The sequence below is a fragment of the Mus caroli genome, chromosome 7 (genome assembly GCF_900094665.2).
Source record: "Mus caroli chromosome 7, CAROLI_EIJ_v1.1, whole genome shotgun sequence".
Taxonomy (NCBI): domain Eukaryota; kingdom Metazoa; phylum Chordata; class Mammalia; order Rodentia; family Muridae; genus Mus; species Mus caroli.
The window spans coordinates 137,441,759-137,458,152 of record NC_034576.1 but is presented as its reverse complement, the minus strand read 5'-3'; the positions used below and the strand labels follow the sequence as shown (position 1 = coordinate 137,458,152).

Sequence of the window (16,394 nt, the reverse complement as noted above, 5' to 3'; positions counted from 1 at the left end):
GCTGAAAGAGAAAACAGCCTGGAGGCTGTACCCAGCAAATAAAGCCAACTTTAAGTCAGTTGGGATTACAGATAACAGTGAACTGTTCCCTCCTGACCCTCTGACGATTTCATCATGTGGTGTTTGTGGAGCAGCCCAGCATTCAGCCCAGATCATACAAGGTTCACTGTGTACATAAAGATCCTATCTCTTGTTCTGTTCTATCATGGCTCTGGTGTGGGATGCTGGTATCTTGTCTCTATACCACAGGTAGAAAGAGACAAAGTCACAGACTATAGTTATCAAGGCATTAGACTGTGTGTGTCGCAGGATGATCAGTAGAGAGCTGAGTTACGTTGGAGGACTCTGACGATGTCAGTGCCAGCACTACCACTGCTATGCTGAGAACGATCCTAAAGGTTCTACATTCACTATTGAATGCCACTTTACGGCCCTGGACTGAGTGTTTTATGTGCATCAACTCACTTAGTCTACAAAGTAGACTGCAGAGTAGTCACTACCATTCATATTCACTGTTTGAGCTGGGGAGATGGCTCAGTGGTTAAGGCACTTGTCAGTCAGGCCGCAATCATAAGGAGTAGAGGTCAGATTATCAGAACCTGCTTAGATGTTGGGTGGGTGTGGTGGCTCCCATATACTTCTAGCACTTTCAAGAGGGAACAAAGGATCCCCAGAGAAAGCCAGCAAGAGCTCTGGGTTCAAATGAAAAGCCCCTCCCTCAATGAATAAGGGGGAGTAATCAAGGAAGACCTCCAATATTAGCCTCAAGTCTTCACATGCATACACACGCGCGTGCAAACACACACTCACGCACACACACCATATACACAGGCCCAAGAAAAAGTAAGCTGTTATTTTTACATTTTGCAAAATAAATAATTCAGTCTGCAAGAGAAGATCTTCTCAAAGCTACCAGGTGGTAAATGCTGAGCTGCCATGACTGGTGGGCGCAGAACACCAGAACCCAGAAACTGTCACTGTCATTTGACCAAATCTAGATGAAAGTCGACATGTTACAGATCGACCTGATCCCCCACACCACCACCACCTCCAAAGGACTCTCTCCTTACATCCATGTAATCCTGTGCTTTAAAGGGGAGATGCCAATCATGGCTCCTCCCTCTTGGCTCCTCCCACTTGGTACACGCTGCACCTTCTGAAATAAAAACCTTAAATAAACAGAAGGTGGTGCATTTAAATGTCCCAAAATATAACTGAAAAAGAAAGAGAGAAAGGAAGAAAGAGAAAAAGAGAGAGAAGATTTTAAGAATTGTTAACCAGAGGATAAGAGCCATGGGATGCTGGCCTTTTGCCAGATCCGTATAGAATTTGAAATTTCTGGGATCTTGGACATCTTTTCCATGGCAAGTTCATACATACTTGTCTTTAAATAGAGTGTGGTAAAATTATCTACAAATCAGAAGATGAGACCATGCTTATCTTGAGAGCCCATTGAATACTAATTAATAATTAGTTGTGTGTCCTGCCTTACTTCTGTGGAGCTCAGTTAAATTACAAATATCTTTCTACCTGCACCATGGAATTACAAAGATTAGTTTCAATATGTGTGGGAAAACCCTTTCCTATCCTTATTCAAATGGGAGTGATTTTTTTTTTTGAATTATAACCACAAAGTAAAACACGTTAAAGACTCTCACCTAATACTTGCCACCTGGCCCCCCATCTCCTGGGGATAGTGCCTTCTTCCTGCTCTCTAGCAGGGATATTAAAACAAAGACACATGGCCTTGATTCCCCATCTCTGCTCCAGACTGCTGGCAGGCAGGTACTCTGTGCATACAGGAGATGGAGTGTGCTCTGGAGGCTTTTCACCGCCATTCTCGCCCTGGGAATATATTAGTATCCCTTCCACATCGGGAAAAGGATGGCATCTCCCGCCTATGAAGAGGGCAGTTTCTTCATAATTATGTCCATTGAAGTCTTTATGTAAGGCTTCTAGTGACACAACACCCCAAGGCAGGTCTCTGAGCAAAGAAAAACACTACAGACCCCCCGAAAGGAGAGACCAGGCTATGGGAGGAGGGGCCAGCGTGTGACTTTAGAAGAGATAAAGAACCATAAGGCTCTCTCAAAGGCAGTAGAGCTGGGGAAACCCTCCTTTGCCAGCTGCAGAGCCCTCTGCTCAAAGCTGCTCAAGTTAAAAACATAAAACCTAGGGGGTCACATTAAGTAATACGCAAGAGATGAGACTTCCTGGATGAAGGGCTCCAGGACTATAGCCCATGTCTCCAGGGACTGCTATCACCCTGTGTTCCTGTTTCACTTCCTATTTATTGTCTAACCGTTCCCCCATCTGTCATGGAAAAATGGACACCCTTATCTTCACAGCTCTAGCATATTGGGGGAAAGAATCTTTCCTCCTGACAGGTTCAGAAAAGGCCTGAGTTTCACATCTTTATCCTTGCACTGTGCCTGTGAGGAAAACGTAGTAGGCTGACAAGTTACAGTAAGACAAGTGACAGAAGTCCTTGGAGCCAGACTCTCCAAGCATTGCTTCATTGTTCAACACTATAGGATTTTTCTGAAGCTTTTCTTAGTCTGTGCCACCCTGACTGTCCATGTTGCCTAAACAGACACCTCTAATCCCTGCAAAACAAACCAGCTGGAGCCACTCACTGAACTTCCCCAGGCCAAGGCATCAACATCATGTCTGGCTTAACAAGAGACTCAAAGGAGGGCAGGGGAGTGAGGATGCACTGGGAAAGATGGGAACTTCAGCAGCAGGTACTCTGGATGGAGAGCATTGGTGTGGAAGAGCCAGGAGTGGACTGGCTTGGGGTGATTGGAATGGCATTTAGATTTCTCTGAGTTGGCAGTGGGGCCATGCTGCCAGTTATTGACCATGTCCTTGTTTTGAGCCAATATCCACAGTGATTGGCTTTCCTTATGCTAGCTGATTCGGTAATAAAGGTTTGTGTGGCTAGGTACAGCCTGTCACCTAATTCTACATTCAGCCTCCCAGTGAGCTTTAATCAATCTATGATTTCTACGGAATGTAGGGTTCTTCCCTTTGGGACTCAATCATGCTGGCACCATATTAGGTTAAAACTTTCCTTGGGGCAATTTATTTGAGATAACACTCACTTTACATGTCTATCATCAACAGCTATTATCTGCCTCCAGTTCCCCATCGATATCCTTTATAATTTGGTGAGATGCCCACTTCTTTTAGTCATCACCGATCCAGGCTGTCTCTGATGCCCCAGGGTGTAATGTCTCTTATTTTATTTTTTTTCTCCAGATGATCTTATTGTAACGTCACTTTGGCTTGTACTTTTACAGGAAACTGAGGCTGGGAAGATCTGGAAACCTGCCTATGGTTTGCAGAATGAATGCCGTTTGAGCTTGGGTGTGCCTGACCGCAAAGTCAGTGCTCGACAACTGAAGAATTTTGAGGTTCCTGTGACACACATGCTAACTGTCGGAGCACACCCCATGGGGGCCTGGGACAGAACTCTTGCACCAGCTTGAGCTGCACATCTCACTCCAAGACTATAAAAGAGCCATAACCCATAATTCTTTTATATACCTGGAGGGTTTCCATCATGGTGGCAGGAAGCAAGACTCCAGCTAATGTCATTTCTTGGCAGTGACCATAAGTCACTCTGATAATTACTGAACTGCTTGCCCAAGGATGTGCAAAGTTGCACTACAGACAGGAACACAGAGCTCCTGGCTCCCTACAAGCTGACCTCTTTAGGAGCTTGTAGCCATGCTGTTGCATAGGACACTGCTCTGGAACCTCTGATTTTCGAGTTCAGGCTGGGTCCAGTCATTTTCCATTTGCTCTAGTGGCCCCTCCTCAGGGCATACATGTCATCCTGGGTAATGCATCCTGGATCTCCTAGCACATCTTCATCTTCCACAGTGCCCCCAGTCTTTTCTGTTCTTTTTCTATTCCTTATTCTGTCCCTGCTGTCCCCTACCTGAAACTAGCTTTTCCTCACAGCACATGCTAGTAAAAAGATGTTGAACCCCGCGGGAATATTGCTGTCTTCCCAGAGTCCAAGAGAGTCAGCAGAGCAGGGGGTCTTGGGAATAGGAGGAAGGGAGATAGGGGAGGAAAGAAATAAGGAACTCCTCTGTCATTCCAAGTGTCCCCAGCATCTTGGATATTATCCACTGTTCTTACTCAAACACTGATAGGAAACTCACATTCCAGCTAAGCTGCTTCTGCCATCTGTGGTGACATACACCTTTAATAACAACACCCAGGGGCTTGAGGCACTCAAATCTCTATGAGCTTGAGGCCAGCCTGGTCTACCCGGCAAGTTCCAAACCAGTCATCCAGGGCTATACAATGAGACCCTGTCAAAAAACAAACAAACAAAGCCCTCCCACCAGCTTGGCTACTCTGAGGACATAACAGGGAAGAAGGCACAGAGGGAAGGGAGTCTGAATCACTGGGTGTCCTTCATGTAGTGAATAACTGCAGTTGTTAAAACTGAATATAGGGGTATTTTATGTCTCACGTGTATAAAGTCACCAAGGCAAAAAGATACAGATCTGCTGGGAACTTTCCAATCCTCAGTACCACTCAGAGGAAAAGCAAGAGTCTTACAAAACCCTTTAGAGACTCACTCCCCCGTCTGGTGTTGGTGTACCTTGTGTGTTCTGATCTCTCCTGGAGGCATCTTCCCTAGCAACTGAACCAAGATTGCTCTCTTGCTCCTATCCCACAATTTTCCATTTGTCAGCCCAACCTTTTCTTTTTATCATCATCTAAGATGCTACTTACATCTACACAATTGAATGTAATCAAATACATAGATGCTACCTGTATATATGTACTGTTGCGTGACTGCATTGTATATGTTCACATACATATATGTACATGTTAAGTAAGACCTACTAGTCTATTAAATTAGCTTCCATACCAATAAGGCTAGGTACATAAGAAATACCAATTTACCAGAAAGATTCCTGGTAGGAACCATCCAAGAGTTTCGATTTATTTTCTTCACCTCTGCATTCCCTGTGTCTGAGTTTAGTACAAGCTCAGCAAATATTTTTGAGCAAATGAATTGATCAGTAAAAGAGAAACAGCCTGGTAGGATAAGTGATGCCAGGTCTGGCTTGTGCTGGGGGAACCCGGAGTTAGAAGAATTTTAGAAACTGGGTGATGTGGTTAAACCAAGGAAGTGTGGTCATGGGTTTTGAGGGCAGCCTGCAGGATCAAGGGTTCTTGGATCTTCTGCCTCCCTTGTCAACTTTGTGTCCAACTCCTCTGTACTGGCATCCTCTCTTACCAGACACATATGGCTCCTGATGAATTTTTACTAAAATTTGACCTATTAAAATTCTCCAATAGAACATGAAACTCCATCCTGTTCAGGTGAGTCAGAGGGTAATAAATAACATGCTACTCATTTCATGGCATGTTTATGTTCTAAGAGCTTCCAGAGCCTCCAACTAGCCAAGCAAAATGCTGGCCTCTGTCAACTCCCTTGGTGAGGAATGTCACTGGTACCTTCTCATCGCCATCCCTTCATGCCAGACTACTCCCTGATCGATGCATGTAGCTTCCAGAGTACAAGATCAGTGACCAAAACCACCTACCAGAGTTAAGTTCACACCCTCAAAGATCTAAGTGACCTTTTTCAGCCACTTCTCTGGTAACTCAAAACATTATTTATCTAAAATACGTTATTACAGAAATCCGGGCAAGACATAATCAGCCACCAAACGCAGACACTATTGCATATGCCAGCAAGATTTTGCTGAAAGGATCCTGATATAGCTTTCTCTTGTGAGGCTATGCCAGTGCCTGGCAAATACAGAAGTGGATGCTCACAGTCATCTATTGGATGGAACACAGGGCCCCCAATGGAGGAGCTAGAGAAAGTACCCAAGGAGCTGAAGGGGTCTGCAACCCTATAGGTGAAACAACAATATGAACTAACCACTACTCCCAGAGCTCTTGTCTCTAGCTGCATATGTAGCAGAAGATGGCCTAGTCGGCCATCATTGGGAAGAGAGGGCCCTTGGTCTTGTGAACGTTATATGCCCCAGTACAGGGGAAGGCCAGGGCTGAGAAGTGGGAGTGGGTGGGTAGGGGAGCAGGGCAAGAGAAGGGTATAGGGGACTTTCAGGATAGCATTTGAGATGTAAATGACGAAACTATCTAATAAAAAATTGAAACAAACAAACAAAAAACCCAAAAAAACAAGAAATCTGGGCAAGAAGTGTATGCCTTTTCTCCCGAAGCAGAATTCTCTGTCTGCTTACGTGCAATCCCCTCTGATCCTTTAGTGGTGAACACTTTTTCATAGTTTGCCCCTTCCCCAAGGCTTAAATATTTTACATTCAGAAATGGGAAGGGAAATTTTCCAATTATGTTTTTGGTGTTTTCTTATTCCAATCAATCTATATAAATGCAAATAATAGAGAACTGGCAAGACACAAGCTTGGCCTTTTCCTTCTCTCTTACAAGGAGCCTCCTCCACAGCTATGTAGCAATCTGCTTCCTGCCATAAAGCTGTAAAGACCGGCCGTGAGGTTATCTCATTAGCTTTCCCATCAATAATTCCGGGAAGACACGAAGCACCCAGTTCCCTGGCAAACTCCAGCCAGGCTTTCCACATCTTACTGGAAATGTTTCCCATGGTGACCATCGGGCCTCCATGTGCTGTGGAGTTTATGACCGTCACCCAGTGCAGATCCCTGGCTGTGTCCAGATGTTCTGAAAGTAGAGCTGGCATGGACCAAGGGCTGAGATTTCTAAAGCTGTCCCCTCAGACTCAGTGGCAGAAAACAGAGAGCAAAGGTGATCAGTCCTGGATACACCGAGACTTCTTCCTGCCGTCTCTATTCACTGACATGAGACCAGGGAACAGCAATTGTCTCCCTTTAAAAAAAACAAGCTGCATCCACTTTGAAGGTGTTGATTATTGTTTCAGAAATCTTTTTAAAATCTAAATGGTTTCAGCCCATTCAGGTTCCCAGGAACCAGATAAAAATGGCGAATAGGGGAGATGATGCCAAGGTCACATTAAGTCTTCACATGCCTCAGGTTAATGTCTCCTTTCAACACGTGCAGGGCAGCATCTGTCTCCATCCCAGGTATCCTGAGAACAGAAATGGTGGCTCAAGGGCTGAAGAGCCAACCATGGCTGGTGACAGCTTCACATAGCTGCTGGCTAGAGGAAGGCCATGGGGAGACTGTGGACACCATTTCAGCTGTGTCTAAGTGAGCTCCAGGGTCATGGACAGAGAGGGGAGAGCTAGGTGGCCAATCTTGTGTTTGCTAGCTCTGTGTTTCCTCTCACCAACAGCCTATGCACTGTCCTTTCTTGTCCTGGGGATAATCACACACACACACACACGTAGTTGAAGTGTGTGTGTGTGTGTGTGTGTGTGTGTGTGTGTGAGAGAGAGAGAGAGAGAGAGAGAGAGATGTGTAGTAGATGTGTTGTATGTGTGCGTGTGGTGGTTTGAATAAAAATGGCCCCCAAAGGTCCACAGGGAGTGGCACTGTTAGAGGTATGACCTTGGAGTAGGTGTGACTTTGTTGGAGGAGGTATGTGACTATGGGGTGGGCTCAAGTCGATTCTCTTCCTGCTGCCTGTAGATGAAGATGTAGAACTCTCAGCTCCTTCTCCACCATTTCTGCCTGCATGCTGCCATGCTTCTGCCCTGATGATAATGGGCTAGACCTCTGAAACTGTAACCCAGCCTCAATTAAATGTTTTTCTATGTAAGACTTGCTGTGGTCATGGCATCTCATCACAGCAATAAAAAACCCTAGTGAAGACTGCGGATATCTGTGTGATGGACATGTGTTTGTGGTAAGTATGTTTCTCTCTGTGTGTGGTATATGTGAGATGTGCATATGTATGTGGTATGTGTGCATGCATATGATGTTTGTACATGTATGTGGTATATATGTTTGTGTATAAGGTCTATCAGCCTATGTGTGAGTGTTTGTATCTATGTGTGTATTCGGGGAGACAGAAGTAAGGAGAGGGAGGGGACCTTAGACGTTGTGTAGATTTTCTAAGAATGTTTCAGAATCTCGGCTAGAATGATGATAACTTTTACTGGTTTTGCAGAGAACCAGGTTTTGGTTTTCAGAACCCACATCAGCTCACAAAGGTCTATAATTCCAGCTCCAAAAGATCTGATGTTCTCTCTGGCCTCTGAAATTATCCTCAGTCATAGGCACGTACCCACAGACAGACACAGACACTTATACACAAATAAAAATAAATCTAAAAAATGAATGTTTCTAGTTTTCAGAAGCACCATCTGTCCCCTGAAATAATGTGTGATATGCAATAAACAAAACCACAGCCCAGAAGGTGAAGATGTCCTTTTCTACCCAAGGAACCAGGGAGAGCACACCCAGTGTCATAGTAGTATGTATGATGCTGTCTCCTCCCTGAGTCTGCCTTGGCACAGCCATTAGACAAAATACGCTGTCCAGCTGGCTCTACAGAGCAGACCAACAATGGATGCCTGCCTCCAAATGATACACAAAGGTAAAGGCCCAGGAAGCCCTGGAGTGGGGAGGTCATTGAGTGGTGCAAAGCAGGGGACTGGGGAGTGCAGATGGCATCATGGAAGTCACCACAGTCACCACATCATCAGGTCTATAAGGACATGATTGCTAGAAGAAGGAAGGGGACAGTTGACCTCAGTGCCCACAGCAGCACAGACCTTCCATGCTTGGATGTCTCCTCTGGGCTTTCTGGAAGTGTCTCCTTGAGGCTCGTAGAACCTTAAAGCCCCTTTAGCTGGTACACACATTGCTACATGACTTCATTCTGAACTATCTCCTGTGTATCTGCACAGCAAGAGTAAAGTGAACACGCACTAGCCAGGAAGCCCCTCGCTTTTACAACAGGCAGGGGAAAGCACTAGAAGGCATTGCAAATGGCCTTATTTCTCAGGCCTGTTCTTAGAACCTTCTTCAAGTCTGGAGTCTGCTTACCACAAGCTCCAAATCCTAAAGAATTTTCTATCAGAAGCTGGTGGCCAAGGACAGGGTTCTTCTTGGACTTTTAGAGCCGCCACTGCTGCCACCGCCACCACCCCACCCCACCCAAGTCCTACACTGTCCCTTTCAATACTGAGAGTGTCAATGTAAGGGTGCTGGGCCTGACCCGGCAGGGAGAGGGGACTTTGTACGGACCTCTGCCCTACAAGCACCAGCCAGACATCTATTGTCACCGTTGTGACGGGCAGTATTTCATGGTTTAAGATTTTAAAAGTCAAGACAAAACAAAATTTCCAAGGCAAAACAATCAGTCATATTTAAGTATATTTGGAATCAGAAAAAGGAGAGGGAAAAACAGACCTAGAGGGGGCGAGCCCTTGCTGCAGGTACCAACTAGCTGAGCCATAGATCCAGCAGCACCATTCATCTTCTTACTGGAATTTCTTGAGATTCTTTTACAAACAGAAACAGCATAGCTGAGTCATTTGAGGAAATCACATTTTAAAGGAGAAATAGCATATACCTGGCACTGCACTTGGTAGCACAGCACAGGAAGACCACAGGAGAGAAAGCACAGTATAAAAACACCCACGCATTGTGGCCTACTCAAGATCAAAGCCGGTGAATCCCTCCCCTCCGTATTCGTGGAAGTTTCTAGCTAAGCACAGAAATCGTTTTTTCAATCACAGGCAGAAGTTTGAGACAGGTTTGCAATTTTCCCCCAAAACTTAATTTACTCTGAGCCCGTTAGGAGAAGGGGGATATCTGAGGATGAGGAGGGAAGCAACACCGTATGGTAAGATACAACCGTTTTGAGCACATCAGTCACACTATACATAGCTTGAGATTAATTCCCAGAGTCCTTTGCACACTTATTCATTGCTTTGCTCTTCGAAACGAAGTTTTTTTCGCCCCTGAGCCGACTCCGTTGCGAAAGGACCTTTTCATCGACGTCTTCTCCAAAATTGGCTTTAGAAAAGCTAGCCCGTCGCTCCCCTCCAGCCTGGCTGGGCAGCTGCTCAGCAAGATGAGAAAGTAATCAGGCTTCCCAGGCACCTGGTGATTTAGATGAGGAAAGAGAGAGGGGAAACAGCTTCTGGGTTAAAAGTTTATTTCTACAGCAATGATTTTCAAAAAAAAAAAAATTCAAGGCTATCTACCCTCTCTGTCTCATCCTCTTAATGGGGGGAAACACCTCTGAAACACAACATCTACTTAGTGTAAGGCTACCACCAGCTTCTTCACTTTTTATTCCGCTGATCGGCGTTTACATTGTGTATTCTGCACAGCGATCATGTCGTTGTTATTTTACAAGGAATATCTGAAGGCTCTGATTAGCCCTGGGGATGCTACTGAAAATTCACCTAGGGGTTAGGGATGTGGCACAGTTGGTAGGGTACTAGCTAGCCTACTTAAAGCCCTTGGTTCAACCTCCCAGCCACACATGAACTGGATAGAGTGGCACGTACTAAAGATCTCAGCCCTTGGAAGGTGGAGGCAGGAGAATAAGAAATGTAACGTCATCTTCGGCAAGATAGTGAGCTTTAGGCCAGACTTGGCTGTGTGTGACACCGTGTCTCAGAAGTTTCTCTTGCCCTAAGTATGTGCGAACATGCTATAAGGAAACCTGCTGCTCTATAAGCTAGTTTAAAAATTAAATTAACTAAAAGAAATTCACCCAGGCAAAACCCCACCCAGGGTGACCCAACCCTGGGTTTGTCAGAGACACTTAGCTTCCTTCTGTAGCTGCCCACCAAGGTCTCTAGAGAGTGGTGTCATTCAGTGTGAGACCCCAACCCTGTCAGCTTTGGGCTGCGGTTCCCAGTTATCATCATTGCCCAAGGCCTGGATAGCACATCACAGCACTGGAGTGCTAAGTGGTGAAAGAAAAGGAGCCCGGTCCCCAGAGCTGGAGTCGGACCAGAGGAACCTGTAGTTCAGTCCCACGCTGTGTAGATGAGGAGGCCAAGCGCCAGAGCCAAGGCCTCACTCTGGTCACAGCTGCTAAGTCCTAGAGGCAGCCTTGATCCAGGGCTCCGGTGGGAAACCTCTGACCCTTGCCAGGTCTCAAAAGCTCAGGCCCAGTTTCATATGAAGCCTCATAACTGGCATCATGCCAACCAAATCCTGCTCCCTGACAAAGCAGAGACCTTGGTAAATAAAGCCTTCTCTGAGTGACGTACTCTCCGTGCCTTCTGATATTTTATTTTACCCTGCAAAGGAAAAGAGCTGTGTGAAGCTAACACTCCTGACTCCCCAAGCTCTAGGTGAGGAGGAGGCCGCGTGCTTGCAGATGACGCTCTTCACCAGTGTCTGACTCCAAGACCTGGTTTCTCAGCGCCAGTAGAACAATAACCTAAGCATTTTATTGACAGTGAAGAGACATAGCATGAAGTAAGACTTACACCTCTTGCTGTTTGGTGGAGGAGGCTAGTTTGCCTTGACTCAGTCTGTTTGGGGGTTGGGGTAAACCTTGTGAAGCATCAGATTCTCTGGAACTCTTTGCCCTGGCACCCAAGCAAACCTTTGCAATGTTCCTGGGGGGAAGAAGATGTGTATCCTCTCTCTCTGTCTCTCTGTTACTGTCTTTGTGTCTCTATAACTGTCTGTGTCTGCCTGACTCCATCTCTGTGTCCGTCTCCATCTCCGTCTCCGTCTCGCCGTCTCCGTCGCCGTCTCTCTCTGTCTCTGTCTCTGTCTCTGTCTCTGTCTCTGTCTCTCTCTCTCTCTCTCTCTGTGAGTGTGTGCATGTGTGTGTGTGTGTATGTATGTGTGTATTCTATTTGATCTGGGAATAGTCAAAGATGGTTTCATAAATATTGGTTATGGTAAAGAAAAATAAACAATCAAGAGGTATGAGTTTCATTCCTCTGTTTTCCCCTGTGTTAACATGGTAGACAATTGCTGCACATTTTAAATCTCTAGCCAGAGTGACCTACACAGCACTGCAGAAAGGAAACAACTGACTGCTTCCAGAAACACTCATGTGGCCATCTCTATGAAGCCCGAAAGGTGCCAGTTCCGGTTATGAGACCCTTAAGTCATCCCTAAAGAGACCTCCGTGTACTTGGCTGATCTGGAGGCAGCTGCGCCAACTCATCATGAGGATAGCACTGTGCACCTGCCCAGCTAATGGGCATCATGAATCTCTGAACAAAATGATGAAATCCTCTGTGATTAGACAGTGCCATCGCTCACCCTGAACAGTCCGGTCGTCACGAACACCATTCATGACATTACCTGTCCATAACAGGAAAAGCATTCTCATAAGCAAAGCTAGAAATAGGCCAACACAGTGAAAGGAGAGACATCGCCTTGTGGCCCGGGAGGTCTCCACATACTTCAGAAGAAAGGATTCTTAATTTAAAAACTGCGGCAGACAAGTGCCTCTTGTTCAAACGTGTGGCGAGCAAACCTTTAAGGACAAACAATAGAAAGCAATCAGGAAGACACTTGAGAGGATATACCCATTTATGGATTGTGAGTCAGACACCTGATCAATGTCGCATCTTAAAGGATCAATGAGAAAATTAGTGTTGAGTGCCCATAGGAGGGAAAGGCGGGAGAGGAGCTATTTTAAGTAAACAGGACATAGAAAAATGACAGATGCAAAGATCAATGAGAAGACTGGTTATATAAATAACTAGAACACAGTGCTTGAAGGAGTTGCCTCTTGGAATTCCTGTGACCTCCCTTCATCCTAAAACTGCAGTGAGCTGAGTAATGACATTGTGACAGGTTAGGTTTTAGTGAAGTAAAAAGTTCACAGTGTCAGCAATGGCCAAAGATAAGTGTGTAAAGATCATGACATAAAAACAAGGACAGATGACATAGAAGGAATATAAATACCCCCAAAGAAAGGCAGTCATTTTTCTGAATGTCTTGAGCATCTCTGGAAATATAGCTAGGACCACCACCAATACTCCTGAATAAACACAGGAGTAAATATTTTAGGGAATATTTCATTGGAATCTAACATGTTGCCTACATTCTTCTTCTGGAAAAAAAGTCCACATTTTTGTAAAATTAAGAAACTTTCTGCTTCTGAAAAATATCCACTGTGCGAGTTTTTGGTACAATTTTGATGTAAAATATCTACTATGATAAAGAGTGGGTGTGTGAAATAAATAAATTGTCTTGGGTCAAAATATGAACACTTTATATTGAAACATCCATTTCCTTGTATAAGATACAACCCTTAAATAATTCACAATGAACTAGTATATTCCAGAATACTGTCACATACAAGTTTCTGTCTTACTAATTTTATGAGTCTGTTTACACTTGATTTCCTCTAAAGACAAAGTAAATTACCTTTTCTGTCACATATTTCTCGAGATTCTTTTGAATTGGGCCCTCCACCATCCTGATCATCTATTTAACAACCAGAAATAGCAGTGAAGCCCTTACCTTGGAAGAGAGGACCGGATAACACCAAATCATGTGCATCACAGACAGCGACAGAGCTAAGACGAAGTTGAGTTTTAACGAGCTGCAGAGAAGAAAAGATAGAACCTTGGGTGGAATCTCACACAAGCAAATATAAGCATTAAGAACATACAAAAATTCAACATTTCTCTTGGCAGAAATGTGCAATAGTTTACCCAATCATTTTGGATTTTCCGAGATCTGCGCAGATGGGTTTTTATTCCCAATTTCTTCACGTTTGCTGTCTGAGCCTGCTTGGGTGGCCCTTTTATATTAGAAAAGTTCAGAAGTAAAAATGTCATTGAGATCCCTCCTGTGTGACTGGTTGGCCTGGCTGTGGCCTTTTGTTCTTGTTAAGTAAGAAAAGGACAGTAACATATAAGCTGTCACCGAGTTTCCAGGGGTTGACTTCACTCAAAGCTTGCCATTAAGGATGCCCTTCAAAGGCCTAGCCTTCCACACAGCTTCCCTGTGACATGGGTGGCCAGGGGCCTCAAAAGGAACTCAAAGTGTTGTTCTTAGCTGGGAGTTTAAACACTTAGGAAGGATGACGGTATTCTTTGAATGTCAGAGACTAATACAAGTGAAATCACTGAGGGATCCAAGGGTGATCACAGAAATGATGCAGCCTGATCAGGTCTCTACACTCAGTCTCAAATGGCAATCTGTTGTCACTGGTCCCTGAGTCAGTCAAGGAAAGTTTCTGGTCCCTTTCTGAAAACACTCTCCAAGTCCTGTGTCCAGAGTTTGTGTGTCCCTACATTCATTATTTCCTCTTCAAGGGACAGAGCCTACCTAGCACTGGGTCGTGATGTTAAGATGGTTTGGGGGTGTTGAGCAGGGACAGGTATTGCTGATGACTACAATGGAAGAAAACGCCAAGGGGGATGTTGCTGTTATTGCTGCTGTTTCTGAAGTAGTGCCAATGCTTTTTATTGCTATTTAAAACCATTGTTTTGTGATGGTTCAGTTGCCAAAGTGCTTGCCATGCAAGCATGAGGACCCAAGCAACCACATAAAACACATGTGCAGTGGTACACACCTGTGACTCCAGCGCTAGTGAACTAGAGACAAGCAGAAGCCTGGAGCTCACCGGTCAGCCAATCTAGTCAATGGACAATGAGAGACAATGTCTCAAATATAAGATAGAGAGTAACTGGGTTACATCAGCCTCTGACTTACACACACACACACACACACACACACACACACACACACGCACACGCACACGCACACGCACAGGCACACACACACACACACCAAGCAACTGAAGAAAATACTCACCTTTTGGAGGGCAAAGATACCCTGGTATCTGGGACATAGCTACTTGTCACAACGACATTCAGTCCTTTCTCTTGGGAAATGTCTCTCTGTATGACTTTTAGGCAACTGTCAATCATGTTGTCCCAGTCTGCATACCACAAGGACAAGGAGGAAACCCAGATCCCGAGAGAGCTCAGATCACAGGACTAGTGCCAAGCTGGAAGCCTGGAGCAGGTATTCCAAATACTTTTGTTGGGAGTTCTTTACATTTCAGCAGGATGTCATGTCGACACTGAAAGACAAAGTGGGCACAAGGAATTGATGATAATATATGGTTCTCTTTTGGTTGCTTTTTAAGACTAGATAAGAGAGAGAGGTGGGGAGAGGGAGAAGGAGAGGCAGAGAGAGACAGACAGAGACAGAGACAGAGAGAGAATAAGGAAGAAAGAGGTCTTATCCAGAGACAACATTAACCGATGAGAAGATGAGCAGCAGACTGCTAGATCTGGGAAGTGCTTGCTGACAGACTCAGCTATGCTTAGGCCTGGGTGCTCTTTACATGTAGTAAAGGTAGTACCAGAAGGAGGCCAGGAGAAGTGTGGTTGAGGATCATTTAAATGCCACATCACTTCCCTTCTTTTTGGACTTGGCAGGAGGCTAGAGGTTTCTTCTAAAGAGGGACTAAACAGAGGCCTCTGAGTTGAGAGGATTAGACATAGTGGAGTCTATAAAAAAAGGGGGGGCACAACTCAATGCCATAACCCATGAGTCTGTCTCTGATATAGCTCAGCTTTTATACATTTCCAGACAGTTCCTCGCCATCAAAACAAGTGGCAGAAGACCCTTTTCTCCATCAAACAGAGAGAGCTGGAGCTATAGGAACTCCAGAGATTCTGCACAAAAGCATCTCAGCTGGCTGCACCTCCCCCTGTCGCCCACTCTGGTGATAGAAAATCCTTTCGTGAATGTTTTTGGTACCTGATCTTAAATCTATACACATGACCAAAACACAAGTGTGATAAATAAAGAACACTTACAGAGATGTACCCCAGTCAGAAGAAAGAGGATGAAGACAGCAATATGGAAAATTACAAAGAAATTAAAGGAAGAAGAAATATGAAAAATGTAATGGGGAAATTTTTTTAAAAGGAAACAACTTAATATTCTCTGAAAGAATACAGGATATAATATATCTATGAAACAAGAAAAAAAAAGCTATATAAAAGGAAAGCTGCCAGAGACAAAGCATTCAATGAAAATGAAAATGAAAGAAAACTCAAAAGTATTGAGAGAGAACATTAAATAAACCTCCCAGACATTAGATTAAGAAGATAAGGGAGAAAGTTTGCAGTGCAGAGTCCACACAGACATGACAGAAATTCTAGAAAAGAAAGCAGAAGGAGTGTGGAAGCAGAGAACCATAGATAAATATCCAAGAATATTTCCTCAATGTTTACAGGTGGAAAGGTGCCATCATTGCCTGGCAGGACACCTAGAACAGCCCATGCCAAAGCTTAACCCCATACATGTCAGCAGGATGGGTTCACTTCAGTTAGCTTCTAGATTATCTACAGAGCCTCAATTCACAAATACTTTTGAGCTTCTCCGAAATAACACAGAGGCCAGTCAGTGGTGGTGCACGCCTCTATTCCCAGCACTCGGGAGGCAGAGGCAGGCAGATTTCTGAGTTCGAGGTCAGCCTGGTCTACAGAGTGAGTTCCAGGACAGCCAGGGCTACACAGAGA

The 16,394-nt window shown here is 44.8% G+C and overlaps 1 protein-coding gene across 1 annotated transcript; it reads right to left on the bottom strand.

The window, feature by feature from the left end:
- Window positions 1-9,264: 9,264 nt before the first annotated feature.
- Window positions 9,265-13,584, bottom strand: Nps (neuropeptide S). Its single transcript, XM_021166016.1, has 3 exons — window positions 13,563-13,584; window positions 13,369-13,450; window positions 9,265-10,014 (listed from the first exon to the last, which is right to left on the bottom strand). The coding sequence occupies exons 1-3, from the start codon at window positions 13,568-13,570 to the stop codon at window positions 9,835-9,837; spliced, it is 270 nt and encodes an 89-aa protein (XP_021021675.1). The 5' UTR covers window positions 13,571-13,584; the 3' UTR covers window positions 9,265-9,834.
- Between the last annotated feature and the right edge of the window lie 2,810 nt (window positions 13,585-16,394).